The sequence below is a fragment of the Garra rufa genome, chromosome 8, assembly GCF_049309525.1.
Source record: "Garra rufa chromosome 8, GarRuf1.0, whole genome shotgun sequence".
Classification (NCBI taxonomy): domain Eukaryota; kingdom Metazoa; phylum Chordata; class Actinopteri; order Cypriniformes; family Cyprinidae; genus Garra; species Garra rufa.
In genome coordinates this window covers 31076035-31092768 of record NC_133368.1, presented here as the reverse complement: position 1 = coordinate 31092768, position 16734 = coordinate 31076035, and the positions used below count along the sequence as shown (strand labels likewise).

At 36.2% G+C, this 16734-nt stretch overlaps 1 protein-coding gene across 1 annotated transcript; it reads left to right on the top strand.

The window, feature by feature from the left end:
- The first annotated feature begins 11699 nt into the window (after positions 1 to 11699).
- LOC141340146 (uncharacterized) lies at positions 11700 to 12857 on the top strand. The gene has a single exon (XM_073845074.1). It carries the CDS (start codon positions 11790 to 11792, stop codon positions 12855 to 12857), a length of 1068 nt encoding a protein of 355 aa, XP_073701175.1. The 5' UTR covers positions 11700 to 11789.
- The last annotated feature ends 3877 nt before the right edge of the window (positions 12858 to 16734 follow it).

The following is a 16734-nucleotide window of genomic DNA, read 5'->3' as shown; positions in this document are numbered from 1 at the left end:
CTGCTCCATAAATTGTCTGTGAAAAAAACGCGTCTCTCTGGTCAGCCTAGGGTCCGAGATGTGCCAAAAAAACAATCGGCACTACCAACCTTTCCACAGATAAACAAACAGTGTTCCAACCAATCAGCGTCAGGGGTTTGGTGTTGTGGACTTTCGCTCCGCCTCCCTCACATCCCTGCACCAGTAGGAAAGTCCACAACACGAACCCCCTGACGCTGATTGGTTGGAACACTGTTTGTTTATCTGTGGAATAGTTGATAGCGCCGATTGTTTTTTTGGCAAAAAAACAATCTCGGACCCTAGGCTGACCAGAGAGACGCGGTTTTTTCACAGACAATTTATGGGGCAGACAGCGAGCGGATCGTGAAGAAAGGTCAGCTGAAATTGACACTTTATGTTTTAGGCTAGAAATCGCTGATGCAACCTTTAAATGTTGCAATTCGGACTTTATAACACAATTTCCTCAAGTTAAGTCAGAATTGTGAGATATAAATTCTGAGTGATATAAATTCGCATTTCTGAGTGATTAAGTCCAATTTTGAGGGGAAGAAAAAGACTGATATGTTCTTTTTTTCTTACAAATGCGAGTTTGTATCTTGCAATTCTAACTTCTTTTCTCACAATTGCGAGTTTATATATCTCGCAATTCTGTCTTTATAACACAATTTCCTCAAGTTAAGTCAGAATTGTGAGATATAAATTCTGAGTGATATAAATTCGCAATTCTGAGTGGTTAAGTCCAATTTTGAGTTCATGTTCTCAGAATTGCTAGTTTGTATCTCACAATTCTGACTTAACTTGAGGAAATTGTGTGTTATAAAGTCAAAGTTGCGAGATATAAACTCACAGTTCTGAGAAAAAAGTCTGAATTTTTTGTTTATCTCACAAATCTGACTTTTTCTGATTTTTTTAGAATTGCACGTTTATATCTCACAATTCTGAGGGAAAAAAGTCAGTATTGCGAGTTTGTATCATGCAATTCTGCATGATGCAAGTTCTGAGATGTAACCTCGCAATTGCAAGAAAAAGTCAGAATTGTTAGATAAAATAATTTACATAAATACATACTTTACATAAAAATAATCACAGTAAATGCATAGGAAATAACAATAACAATAAAATTAAGAAATAAAAATAGGTTTTAAGTGTATTTAAAACTAATAAGAAAAGATAAATAACTTTCTTTGTGTTTGGAATGACATGATGAAGAGTTTTTAAGTTTTTCTTAATACATTCATAATCAAATGCATCTAAGGAAGACATTTTCAAAATTGGGTTTGTGTCTCTTGTTTGAAATGTCTACAGCTTTTGTGTGTCTAAGAACATATCAGATTCACTTATTTAGCTGTATGGTATAATGTTATACTGAATGTGTAGTTCTCTGAAACAATGTGCAGATGGGAGACCTGACAGGCGAGGACAGATCGGAGGAAGCTAAAATGCATAGGTTCACTAGACACTGAGGGGCGATCGAATATCCTATGGCTTTTAGCAGGGGTCTGATTACACGCTCAATTATTGCCATATTGACTGCTGTGCTCAAGCTTGCCTGCATGCACATGACATTTGAATGACACAAAACAAAATATTTATTCGTTTTGCATTTTTTTTAAAGCTTGTTTATCTGAACATATATAAGTTTTAATGGACCTGTAAAGTGAAATATGAAATGTTGAACTAGGTGATGTAACCCTTTTAAATTCCTCCTTAAGTAGTCCAATATGGTGTCCATTTAGGACTGACAAAGTCCAAGAGTGAAATGATCAGAGAAAGTGACGTTTCTCTAAATTGCAAATCTGATCTAAGCCTGTATATTACAAAGATGGTTTATTACACAAGTCTGTTCTTCCTTATCACTCTCACATTCTAAAATAAGATTATGTTGAGAGGGTTTACTTTGTAGGTTCTTCTACCTAAAAGTATGTAAACATTATATTCAGCTGTGTGACCTTGCTATTCATTAGGACCTTTCTCAGTCATATTTTGGTTAAAACAAACAAAACAGAATTTTAAACTGCCTTAAGTTGACCTTAAACAGCCTGTAGGAGTGTCTACGTCAATGCTGTTTGACAAACCGTAAGTGGGAAAACCCAAAGAATATATTTAATCGAGTTTTGTTGTTCTGTCTGCTCTTGTTTACTGATGCAGTAAACCTGTGTCACATCTGTTTCTGTGTTATTATGGATCAAGGACACCTTGTTTGCACATCTCATAACTTCTGCTTTTGGCGTGTCAGGCTGAGTTAGAGGTTCAGACTCTCTCTGCATTTGAAAGGAAAGCCTGTGGACAGCGGAAGCAGGATGAGATGCTGTTATTATCACTGTGCTCAAGTTAATTACAAACACTCTGCAAATTCCCTGTCAACTTTAAATACACTTTGCACAAGATCATTTCTTGTGTCTGCTTTCCAACTTACCTCAGTGCTGTTTAAAAGCCTATATGCTGTATTTTTCAATAGGGTTGCACCGAAATGAAAATTTTTGGCCGAAGCCGAACAAAATTACTCACTGGGCCGTTTTTTCGTGTTTTTCACCCCATGTAATTTTCACCATTGCAGAAATTAAATGGCAAATATTTGCTTTTTACAGCATTTGTTTAACACTGAACATTTTTGACATTTTAGTAGCCATTATAGCCTACCAACAAACCACAATTTAACTTAAAATTCATAAGTTAGTAAAATAATATTCTTTGACCATTTTTAAGACCCCCTTCTTTAATCAGGCATGTGTTTTTAATGTGCAAATAAATGCAGCTGTTGTAATGGTTGTTATCATTATTTTTGTGTTACTATTTTATTTTATTATACAGAACAACAGTAAAATTACAATACTAACATATACTTGACTTTTATTTTGGCGGAAACCCGCAAAAAGACCTCAGTACTGCTTTTTGCTGACAGCAGCAGACTTATGAATGATTCTCATTATGCGGTTTCAGAGCAGATTTTGCTCATGCTTTGGACTTTGAACCCTGGCTAACAAGCTTGTGCAGAGCTGTTAGAATACATACAATTTGTGCGTGTATTAGACAACATAACGTTCTGTATTTAATTTACTAATGGTATAAGGCTATTTCAGTCATCATACAGTAACCAGCAACAACCACTAGAAGTGGCACGGTTCACAAAACCCACGGTTCGTATCACGGTTTTAGGGTCACGGTTTTCGGTTCTGTACGGTTCTTGTTTATATTTTTTTTATTTTAATCTTTAACACTCCAGAAGTTTAATTTGGCATATGAAATGTAGCTTGATTATCCACAATTTAGGATACATTATTAAAAAAAAAAGTTTTATCATGTAATAATGCACAAACTGAATTGGACTTGACTTTAAGCACATTACATGTATTGAGACCATCTCTGAGGAAAGCTAGGGGAGATTTGATACAGCAAGAGAGAAGACATTGATGACATGCTTTTCATTTATTTGTCAAAAACAGGACAATGTGTATCTCTACAGGAATTTATGTGCCTTTTTAGCACATAAAGATTGAACTGAAGAATTAACTTGCATGTCTACCAACACACTGGTGTGATGTCTTCTCAGATGAACTGACAAATTAGAAGTGTTGCCGTTAGCATATATGCATTTTCCACAATGCTTGCATACAGTCTCAGTTCGATCTATTCTTTTATTCCCGTCATCATCATAGGTAACATGAAATCCAAAATGTTCCCACACAACTGACCTGGCTAAGGGGCCGTTCACATGAAGCCTCTTTTGCGCACTCAAGTTTGTTATTTCAAATGTAGACGCGCGGTATGTGCGCTCGTAATGGAAGCGATGCGGTGCGACACGCTCTTTTTTTTTTTCCAGGCGCGTCCGCGCCGCATCGAGATAAAAACATCTCCACTTTTCAAAATTTCGCAAGCTCACCGCAGGCCATGTGACATGAACCAACCAATCAGCTTCATCCTTTCCTTTAATAAAATTGAAAGCACAGCCAAGTTGGATGAACAGCGTATCATAGCTGGCGCATCCTCCAACTCCGGGCAGCCTTCCTTATCTCTCCCACTTGCCATTTCTACACGTGACGTAACCTGCAGCACTCCACTTTTACTGTCTCTATGTCTATACACACCTCTTATTTCGCGCAAAAAGGACACTCACGAGGCTACATTGCGCATGCGTTGAACCGTTGAACCGTGCAACACACACACACACCGAACCGAGACAAGCGAACCGAACGGTTCGGTTGTTTTTCATGTACCATGCCACCCCTAACAACCACCCTTTTCTCTTCTCATTGAAGACATGCGATGCGATACTAAACAGTCTTGTGCTTGTAATGATTTTTGCGTCTTTCTCTTACAGTTTTAAATGCTTCCACTCTGCTGACATGTTTGCTGCATTAGTGTGCACCTCTATTTGATTGTGTCACATCATTGTTTCGGTATAATTTATTCAGCCTTTTTGCTTAAGAGCTTTTTTTTGCTATTTTCAGCCAAATAATTTTGGTTGCCAAACATTTGGTGCATCCATATTTTTCAACCTCATGTCATTACATATATGCTGTACTATCACTATGATATTTGGCATTTTAAGTGTTAAAACCTGTTGTGCTGCTTAAAGGGGTCATCGGATGCAAAACTCATTTTTAAATGTTGAACATTTGAACATTAATGTGTGTTCGCCCTACAATGATAAAAATCCACCCAGTGGTATTTTTTTAATCTTTAAAAGTAATATCACCTTTTTAAAATGAGGTCATTCTCAGCTTCTTGTCGGTGTGATGACACAACGACGCTCCCACTATAGTTGATTGACGTGAGTGCCTTACCTTAGACCCGCCCTCACCGAGCTGAAACAGTCCGATTCCGATGGCCATTGTGTGACTCAGGTGCATGGGAAGACAAGAATGTGTCCGATTGAGTGATTGGTGTTCTGTTTTTGGATGTCATAATGAACATAGCAGTTGTCATTTCCACCCAACATCTGAGCCGCTGAAGACGCAAAGGATTATCGTTACTTTCATTTTTGAACTGATTCCGATCTACATATGCATCTATGTCCGTTCAAATCATTCGTGATGCAGCCCCAGCAGAAGTGAGTATAAGGGTTTTTTATGCATCTTTGCAAATGGCCTTTCTTAATAATGTGCTTGTTAACATAACAGCAGAGAGGGGCGGGCGATCAGAGCTCATTAGCATTTAAAGGAACATTCAACAGAATAGCTCGCTACAAAAGATTTTGACAAGGTAAAAGGAGTGTTTTGTACACTACCATTGAGAAATTTTAACCAAAGTATATTATAGACTTCTCATTAAGACCCTAAAGAATCATATCAACTTGAGGAAAATGGGCATCCGATGACCCCTTTTAATATATTTGTGGAAACTTTGATGTATATTTTTAGGGAGAAATAGAAAGTTAAAAAGAACAGCATTTATTTAAAATAAAAAAATCATTATCTTGTAACATTATAAATGCCTTTATTATTACTTTAGTGCGATTTAATGTGTATTAACTGAAACCAACCAACAATGACGGATTAATGAAACAAAAATATTTTTATTGAAACACACCCAAGGACATTACATGTCCAGGACACATTGCTCATCAGTGAGAAGCAGGAAATATCAGGAGTTTCTTCAGAGGAGTGTTACTTAAAGCATAGCGGTGTGGCTGTTGTTTTTGGCCACCCATAATTTCTGGCCGCACATCTTGCGTATCCTGAGCACCTCAAACTCCTCAGATTAACATGTGACACCTATTTTGGTGGTATTGGTGTATGATTAATACCAGCTTTGCTCAAAACAAAGCTCAGATGGCAAACTTTCCAAACCATTACAGTCCCTTGGCACCCAAGTCATTAAAAATCGGGGACTCCCCAGAAGAAAAACAGCACAAGCATCTTTTTATTTCAGTACCGGCAAAGAGTAAAAGCTGCTGTATCTTTTACAATTCATGTTAAATCACATCCTGATGAGTGCAGCTTTCATCCACTAGAAAAATCTTTTTGGCCGATGGCAGAGAACACGTTGGCCCTGAACGTGCGCTGAGAAAGGTCATGACTGCGAGGGAGTCACCGTAGAGAATTGCAAACTAAGATTCCCACCCATGTAGGATGTGAATGATGAGGTTTAGCATTAACCCTTATGTAAAAGCTAACAGCAGGACTTCGGCCAGTTATTGAATTGTTAGCTGCTTTGGTGATATATGTGACATTTTGACTCGAGGTAATAGGAAGCATGTGTCGATGTCTTGTTCTCATAGCTACTCGTGTTTCAGCGTCCTTGTGGGTAAAGGAAAAGCTGTGCTTGCAGTTCATTAACCTTTACTTCCTGTGTAAAGAGATGAAAAAATAATGAATAATGTTATACTTCCTGTAAGCCTGCCATCATACTTACTGTATTTGTTTTCTGCATATAGGTCATTTTTAATGGTTTTATTGGCTAAACGGTTTTATAATGAAACATTTTTGGTTATTTATTTTTTGTTTTTTTACATTGGAGTATTTTCTTTACCAATCTTTGTTAACACAGGCTGTGCAATGGAAGCCTGTTTTCTTTACTGAATAAAAAAGTTAATTGCCACTTCTTACCTCACAATTATGAGATTTTTTTCTCATAATTATGAGTTTACATCTCCTAATTCAGACTCGCACTTCTGACTTTTTTCCTCAAATTTGTTGGATATAAACTCGAAACTTTGAGCTATAGAAACTTGGAGACATAAACTGAGACAAACTCGCAATTCTTACTTTTTCTTAGTTGTGTGACATAAACTTGAAATTGCAAGAAAAAACAAGTGGCAATAATGAGAAATAAAGTAATATAAACTCACAAATTCTGACTTTATAACATAAAATTGCAAGTTATTTAGTGAGAATTGTAAACTCGAAAAAAGTCAGAATTGTGAAATATAAACTTGCATTTGTGAGAGAAAAAGTTAGATTTGAGAGTTTTTATCTCTCAATTCCGACTATTTTTTGCAATTGCGAGATTATATCTCACTATTCTGAATTTATAACTCGTACTTGCGAGTTTATATCATGCATTTCTGAAAAAAAAAAAAACTCTGAATTGCAGGATATAAATTCGCATTTGTGAGAAAAAAAGTCAGAATTGTGAGACAAATGTGCATTTGTGAGTTTATATCCCACTATTCTGAGTTTATAACTTGCAGTTGCAAGTTTATATCATGCGTTTCTGAGAAAAAAAGACTTTCTGATTTTATAACAAAATTATTAAGTGAAAACTCTGAGATTCTGTGAGTTTTTGTCTCACAATTCTGACTTTATTTCTCGCAATTGTGAGTTTCTGTCCCACTATTCTGAATTTATAACTCGCAATAGCGAGTTTATATCATGTGTTTCTGAGAAAAAAAGTCTGAATTGCAGGATATAAACTCGCATTTATGAGAAAAAAGTCAGAATTGCGAAATATAAACTTGCATTTGTGAGAGAAAAAGTAAGATTTGTGAGTTTTTATCTCGCACTTCTGACTATTTTTTCTAATTGTGCGTTTATAACTTGCAATTGCGAGTTTATATCATGTGTTTCTGAGAAAAAAAAAACTTTTCCACAGGATATAAATTCGCATTTGTGAAGAAAAAAGTCAGAATTGTGAGATATAAATGTGCCTTTGTAAGTTTATATCCCACTATTCTGAGTTTATAACTTCCAATTGCAAGTTTGTATCATGCGTTTTTGAGAGAAAAAGTCAGATTTGTGAGTTTTTATCTTGCAATTCTGACTATTTTTTGCAATTGTGCGTTTATAACTTGCAATTGCGAGTTTATATCATGTGTTTCTGAGAAAAAAAGTCAGAATTGAGAGTTTATATTATGAAATTCTGAGAAAAAAGTCTGAATTGCGAGATGTAAATTTGCAAATGTGAGGAAAAAAGTCAGAATTATGAGATTAAAAAGTTGCAATTACTATTTTTTTTTTTTTAAATCAGGGACAAAAACAGGCTTCCATGCGCTAAAACCTAGTCAGTAAAAAAAACATTTGCTGTTGCTGAAAAGTACCTGGATGACGTGCTACTGCCAGCGAGATTCTGAAGTGTGCATCTGATGGACTCTTTACTATCCCATAAGGCAATGGGGGAAAAATTGTGAATTACACTCAAGGGACAAAGGCAACATGGCGGGTGTAGTACATCCAGAATTCATTTATTCTACATATATTTGTACTAGAACTTACTTTCTTAATTGTCGCAAAGTTCTTTTTTATTCAATGTAGTACATACCCAAACAGAGTGAGGTTCCATTTGCAGTCACATTTACCATTATTCTTTCGTGAGGACGAAAGATTTCCACGTTAATTTGTTTGTGGTTCAAGTTGGTTATGGGAATTTGCCTGACCAACAGAAATCTGCGTAGTTTGAAAGTGACCTCTATGCGGGCTGTGCTACTTACATTGCTAAACTATGAACAATGGGTAATGAACATTTTTGCCCACAAAATGTTGCAGAAATTTCATTAATGTGACCTTTTAGAAGGTAGTTGTCTACATAGGCAGTATACAACATAACCGCTCACTAGGTTTTGGCATAGAGCCACTGAGAACTCTTCCAGCAGTGTCCACTTGAAATCGAAATGCTACGTTGAGTCCATGCTAGAAGATTCACTGTGCTCTTCGCTGGGGTTTGAGGACTGTCCACACTACTGCTGCTCAGCATTTGTTAATGTCATTCCCACACTCACTGTGGGCAGCCCCAGTGATTTTGGCGGTGCCTCCTGATGAATTGTTCTGAGGGGTTGACTTCTCCATTGTGCCTCAAGGGGTTTGGCAGACGTTTGTAGGTTTCTGGAATATCTGCACGGCTCATTGTGTCTTTTCACTGTTTAAGAAGAGAACTCTAGAGTCTTCTTTGAACCAAATCCCCTGCTTCAGCTTTTATCCAGTTTACATCAAAACCCTAAAGAGTAATTATGCATCCTAGACTCATCTTAAATCTAGTGCTCTGTCTCTTCTGTCCACAACATCACACAAGGCTTCATTGTGTCTTTTGGCTCATGCTGTTAGTGGTGTGTACACTGTCAAAAAGTTGAGAGAACTTTATTTTAATTTATTTATTTTTTTACTTTTCTCAACTTTAAACCAAAGTACTTTACCAAAAGTAGGCTTGTGCTGGAAAAAAGTTTTTAATGCATTTAACTCTTTGAATTAAAATTCTGATGAAAGGCATGGCCAGTGTTCACACATTTATTTTGTTGTTGTTTTTTAATAGTTAATTATCTCTTAAATTTAGTCTATTTCTTTATGACATCAAATTATAGTGTATTTTTTCCTGACTAATTTCAGTTGAACTGATTTCTGAGTAATTTAGTCACTATGTAATTCATTTTCAATGATTTGGAGACCATTTAGTATACTGCATTATGTTAATCTGCTATGGCATATTTATATACTTTATATGCAATGGATAAAAATGGTATACTCATAGATTTCACAACTTATTCCAAATAAATTGCGAGACACATGACATTTTGAAATAAAATATTGAAATATACTAATATAATAACTGAAATATAACTTTTTACAGTGTACCGAGGGAGGCACAAAGTCCGTTGATGCATGTGTGCATATTTTGAAAGTTTCTTTAGAAGAAATATTCATTGTTTGACAGTCCTCATAGAATGTCAGATAGCATGTAGAGGGTCTCTGTCACCAGCTCTCGTAGGCTTGTCTGAACAAGTTCACAGGCTCTGGATAACTCTGAAACCATGTCCTGCTTAAAGGGGTGGGCTCGGGCAAAACTAATTGTGAGTTTGTGCCAGAGAATAAGATTTATATTGACTCGATAGAGGTTAGTTTCAGCCCTTATACCCTTATACTGGAGGTGAGCAAGTTTTTAGACAGCTTGTTCCAGCTCAAAGCTGGAGAATGGAATTGGCTACTGTTTGAACTTCGAATATTGAAACAGGGAACAGAGTTTGTACTATATCATCAGATGGATCTTAAGGAAGTTGTTCTAGCTAGGTACTGTAGCATAGTTTGGGTTTTTATAAGATCTATTAACTATAGAATGATAATTACAGTGATTGCACAATGGATTGACTTTCCTCAGACTTTCCGATTGTTAATATTTCAAACCTCAAACTTTTAAATGGATGTGTGTGTGGTTTTGGTTGTTACTATAATACTGGAGAAGTGTCTCTGATGCAGCATACCTGTCTAAATAGTATTTTTTTCATGCAAGCAATGGTATTTCCTTTAGAATTGCAAGATAAATACTCAAAATTTTGAATTATAAAGTCATATCGAGATAAAAACTCACAATGGCAAGAAAAAATTTGAGAGAATTATTTTTTAATCTAATACTGAAGAAGTGTCTCTCTCTCTCAGCATTTCATAAACTATTTAAATAGTATTTTTTCATGCAAACAATGGCACTTCCTTCAGAATAGCAAGATAAATATTCAAAATTTTGAGTAAACTCGCAGTTATGAGAAATAAAGTCAGAATTCTTCTTATAACTTAAAATTGCGAGTTATTAAGTGAGAAATTAGATAAACTTGCAATTCTGAGAAAATATCAGTATTTTTTCCCCTTTGGAATTGGACTTTAAAATTTGTATTTGCAAGTTTATAACTCAAAATTCTGAGAAAAAAGTCAGAATTGTGAGAAAAAAAAGTTAGAATTGCAAGATAAAAGCTCACAATTGTGACAAAAAAGCAGAATTGTGAGATAAAAAATCAAAATTTTGAGTAAGAAACTCACTTTACTTCTGAGAAGTAAAGTTGTAATTCTGAGAAATTAAGTCAAAATTCCTATTACACAAAATCGCAAGTTATTAAGTGAAAATTGTGAGATATAGACTAACAATTCTGAGAAAATATCAGTATTTTTGCCCTCGGAATTAGAATTTGACTATAACCCGCATTTGCGAGTTTATAACTCACAATTCTGAGTTGTAAGATAAAAACTCATGATTGTAAGAAAAAGTCACGATTGCGAGATACAAACTAGCATTTGCAAGATTTTTTTTACTGTAATCTTGGAGAAGTGTATCTGATGCAGCATTTCATTAACTATTTAAATAATATTTTTTCATAAGCAATGGTATTTCCTTCAAAACTGCAGGATATAAACCCAACATTTTGAGTTATAAAGTCAGAATTGTAAGATATAAACTCACAATTCTGAGAAATAAAGTAAATTCTTCTCATAGCACAAAATTGCGAGTTATTAAGTGAGACTTGTGTAATATAAACTTTTAGAATATCAGTATTTAATCAGTATCAGCATTTCATAAACCATCTAAATACTATTTTTTCATGCAAGCAATGGTATTTCCTTAAGAAAATGCAAGTCTAGTATTTTTAAAAAAAGAATTAACATCAGAGGTTCAGCAAATGACAAACCCATTTAAAGCATACATTTCTGCATTGAAGAGCCGTTTTGTGTATTTAAGCAGCTTGTTTCTGTGTAACGGGGTCTGTGGAATTTCTCTGCCCCTTCAAAGGCTGTAAAAGTAAGTTGAAACAACTCTAAATTCCATCAGTGAGGGCATTTAGAAGCACTGGCTTATACAAAAGGACGCCTTGCAGGCATTTTTGGTAAGAATATCTATCATCAGAGACACTCTTTCACAAGGACAAAAGGGAGATGGAGCTACGGGGGAGGAAAAGGTCCCAAACTCGGCCAATGACAAACCAGCCCCCATATGTTACTCCTCCTCTAAACTTTTCCTGCTTTGCTTGTGGGCTGATTGTGGTGACTTTACGGTGAGCCAGGGACGAGTCTGTGTGTGTGTGTGTGTGTGTGTGTGGATTACTACTGAGGGCATGTCAGGATCCTGTTTGAATTACTGAATGACTGGAAGTGAAAGTGATGTCTAAGCTCAGGTTTTGGCTGTGCCTCTTTATTCTGGTGTGCTTGAGGATACACCACACACAAGGCTGGTTCTGGTACGATGACTCGAAAGAAAATGAGAAGGGCGCACAGACACCGGCCTACCTGACAACCGTAAGGGCCACAACACCACCGAGGACAGAACCATCCAAAACAACAGGTACAAGTGCTTCTGTAACTGAGGTCAGTTATGATGGAGGTCATACTAAGGGGGAATCAGAGTTCAAATCCAGGTCTGGGTTGAGGGTTGAGTCAGAGTCTAAAAGTGGGTCATGGTCTGAATTTGCTTCCGGATCTGGATCCGGATATTCTCAATTTGAAAGACAGGATGGCAATGTTAAGTCAACCAACGTTTTGCGTATTGCTGGTGAAGATGCTAGATTGCATGTGGGAAAATTCCAACTGGAGACCAAAGAGGAGCAGATGGATGGACTTCAGAGCAACAGCGACCCAACAGACAGTCCATTTAATGAAAGCATGAATGTTTCTTCCAAAAATATTAGCATTTATGATGGGAGTAATTCTACAGAGCATGATGGTTATGATAACACGACATTGTATTCTTCTGAATACTCTGTCTCAGATAATCTACTAACCATTGAAAGTGAATTTTTAGTAGCTAGCATGCCAACAACCGATGAATCTCCGCGCTGCTTGCCAGTCGACTCTAAATTGCCGTTTTGCACCAAAATGGGAGTGGAGAGCTTCAAAGTGCCAAATTTTCTAAATCAAAGCACCGTGGAGGAAGTTCAGGTGGTTTTGACCCAATGGGCATGGCTGTTGCGGTCAAACTGCCATCATAGCTTGGAATGGTTTTTCTGCCTGCTGTTGACACCTCGGTGCGGCCCACCTGGACAGCCGCCCCCTCTGCCCTGTCGCAGTTTCTGCGAGGTCCTGCGTGACAGTTGCTGGATGCTCCTGGATGAGGGCCGCCTCCCCGTGGAGTGCCACTCTCTGCCCGAAGAGAAGCATGATGGGTATCGGTGCTTGTCAGTTAGTAACCAGAAAGGTAACGGCCGGTTAGAATGCCATCTCTTTTGCTCTTAAAAATAAGAGAGAGATGCATTTTCAACCAGTACCACCTGTCTGTCTGTCTGTCGTTCACCAGTCCTCACGAGGGTTTTAGTTTGTCCTTAAGTGTTGTGTGGTCTTCAACAGTTGTAAGCACTCAGAGTCTCTGGGGAGATGTGTTGTAATGCATTCACTTGCATGCTTGTCAAAACTGCATGGAAATGTGAAGGATGACTGCATGGCACTACTAAATCAAGTCTTTGCATGTTTATTTTGTTTGTATTTCAAAGCACATGCGACTCTTAGTTCCCACGGTCTTGGATTGTTGTGGTTTTCAGTTTTCAGGTCCGGATGGAACATTTTATGTTTACAATTTTAATTATTTTATAAATAATTATTTTATCAATTTTTTCATAAATTGATCAAATAAAAATTAAATATATACATGTTGTTGAAGTCAAGCAGAATCTGCAAAATGTTAATTACTTTTCTAAAATAAGAGGGATCATACAAAATGCATGCTATTTTTTATTTAGTACTGACCTGAATTAGATATTTCACTTAAAAGTTGTTTACATTTAGTCCACAAGAGAAAATAACAGTTGAATTTATAAAAATTACCCTGTTCAAAAGTTTACATACACTTGATTCTTAATACAGTTTTTTTTTTTTTTAGTGATAGTTGTTCATGAGTCCCTTGTTTGTCCTGAACAGTTAAACTGCCCACTGTTCTTCAGAAAAAAAATCTTTCAGGTCCTTCTAATTCTTTAGTTTTTCAGCATTTTTGTGTAACTCTTTACAACAATGACTGAATGATTTTGAGATCCATCTTTTCAAACTGAGGACAACTGAGTACTGAGGACTCATATGCAACTATTACAGAAGGTTCAAACACTCACTGATGCTCTAGCAGGAAACACAATGGGTGAAAACTTTTGAACAGAATGAAGGTGTGTGCATTTTTCTTATTTTGCCTAAATACAACACTTTTTTTATTAAGTACTGAACTTCAGAAGCTACAGAAGATACGTACATGTTCCCCAGAAGACAAAATAAGTAAATAATTTAAAATGACATGACATGATTGTCTAATAATCAAGAATGGCTGGAAATGTCCTGTAAATTCATTGGACAGAAGATGTGGGAATCATGGCTTTTAACCAATGTGTGAAGCCCAGAATATGTCCAGTATCAATCATAACCCAATCTGTTGGGTACATTTAATTTTGCAGTGATGTATTTAGGTATCCGCTAAAGATCATTTTGTACAAACTAGCTTAACTTCATTTAGCAGTTAGAGGAATGAGTGAGTGGTATGATTTAAACTGGGACTCCTCAGTTGTGATTGCTTTGTAACTGCACAGACTTGGAGAATTTGCAAATAAATCCATAAAAGATTGTCAAACAATTTGCCATAAAAATACCCCACATTCTTTCTTAACCTACATTCAAGAACTGGTATTTGTCAAGTATAGGTAAATACAGCATGCTGTTTCTTATCAGAGTATGCAGTTGGTCAAATTGTTAACCTGTAAACTAAATATATTACATTCCTCAATGCAAGCATTTATGTTAAGGAAGTGGAAGGTCTTTTCGGTCTGATTTATTAATAAATAGCAATGCAAGTTAAACTGAATCAGTTCTGGTGTAGAAGGTATGTTGAAAAAGCCATGAGCTGTTTTGGTTAATTTGGTTTTATTAAATAAAGACGGTTCTTCTGTACTTCGCCTGGAACTACGTGTTTTTTTGTATTGAAGCATGAGCTCTTTTTATTAAATGTAGGGTTCAGAGGCAAACACTTTGATCTCAAAGTTGTTTTTGATGGCGGATGCCGTTCATATGACTTTTCCCCCTCAGTCCAAAATTCGTTCTTGACTGTGGAGGACAGATAAATGTTCATCGTCTTAATGGCTGGAGGATAGTACCATCTGTCTTCTAACAAGTATGTCTTTGTGCTGAGATGCAGTAAATGCAGCTTTCAGGTTAACATTTTTGGCAAGAGTGACTTAACACACAATTGTTAGTCCATATGTTCAGGCTGAATTTATGATTGCAATCCTCTGACAAGTAAATCCTGAGAGCATACCGTTGGTATGTGTGTGGTTTTGTGATAAACATCTAGAAACACGGTTACAGAATAAACTGTCATGTGAAGCGTATGAACATATATAAATACACAAAGAGCAAATAGAGGCATGATGAATAGCTACTGCCGATGGTTTTATATGATTAAAGAACTTTTTCGGCTCTTGCTTGAATTTCCAATGCTGTAAGCTGTGTTTGCTGGGGCTAAGTGTCCTTTATCTTAAAAGTGTGTCTAAAAAAAGGCATAATCTTTCAGACAGCTTGTTATACTGACAACTTTGAGTGGACATAATGTTTTAGAAGACCATCCAAGTTGATCTGAAGGGGCACAGTGGAAGAAAATCTCATATCTTGTATTGCCTATTATTAATACGTATATACTGTATATAACAACTTTCCCATGTATTGTTACTATAGGGGCATGTTGTCACAAGAGGTCAACTTGAATTGTTTTCAAGTTTTCAATGAATTGAATTTATTTCCTAGGTATATCAAAGACCTATATATGGAAACTGCCTTAAAAAACCTACCTTGAGAAATATTCCCCGGATATAGCCTCGGTCTTCCTTATATGTTGTAGAATTGAAAATGTGTTTGCGTGTACAGTATGTTTGAATAATCTTTTCATCAATCTCAATTAGAATCATCTTAGATAATGGAAACATCTAAATCAAATTAGATTTGGCAGTGTTTTGAGTCATCCGGGACTGATTTAGGGCAGATAAGCTCAAACCACAATATTAATGGTTTTCATAATGCAAGCAGCATGTCAGAATCGAGGCTTTCTCAGCGGCTGTAAAACTTCCTGTAAAGCGTCCCTATAGACGTGCTCATGTTTTGTTCATGGTTTGAGTTACGCTAATTATACCATTCTCATGTTAGCTACATGTGAGAGATTCAACCTTTGTTTTTATCATAGGCTACAGAGTGAATTCCAGGTGTGTTGCTTGTGTTGGAAAGTGAAATTGGCAAGTGCAATAGATCGTTAAGTGTGTCAGCGTCTAGCCATTGTTAGTTTTTGTGAGGCTCTGGGGCCTTGTGTAAAGGACAAGCTAATATATAACAGACTGTCTAGTCTTCCTTTAACTACAATTGATTCGTCGTCTTGTTAATAGCCTGTTGTTTTAAGCTATTTGCATTCCTCATCAGAATTCCCCTCTGCTGGGAAAGCCTTTGAGAGCTTAGTTTTAAAAGAGTAGTTAACTACATTAAGAGCTCCTTAGGGGGCAGTGGCTTTTCAGATAATGTAATTTATAAATTAGGATGGCAGACGTAAATTGAAATTGGCAAAATTTGCAGTAAAATACCTTGAAGTGTTTATGGCGTAAAAATTCAAAGTGAATGTTTAATGCTTTTTGAGACTATTCGTGTCAGTTTAGTTACTAAAATGAATTGGACTTATTAAGAACACTCTTAAAAATAAAGTCTCCGAAGGGGTGTTTTTGCGGTGATGCCAGTTTTGGTTCCCCAAAGAACCTTTCAGTGAACAGTTCTTAAAAGAACTATTTTAAGAACGTTTTACAAATCTAAAGAAACTTTTTCCACTATAAAGAACCTTTTCTGCCTTTGAAACATTCCATGGATGTTCAAAGTTCTTCATGGAACCATCGATGCCAGTAAAGAACCTTTATTTTTTAAGAGTGAAAAGAGATGTATTGCTTTGATGCATGTTTCCGTTTGGGGTCAGTATGATTTTTAAAATGTTATTTGAAAGTCTTTTATGCTCACCGAGTAATATTGTGAAATATTGTTATCATTTCAAATGTTTTCTGTTTGAATATATTTTAAATAGAAATTTATTTCTGTGATAACAAAGCTGAATTTTCAG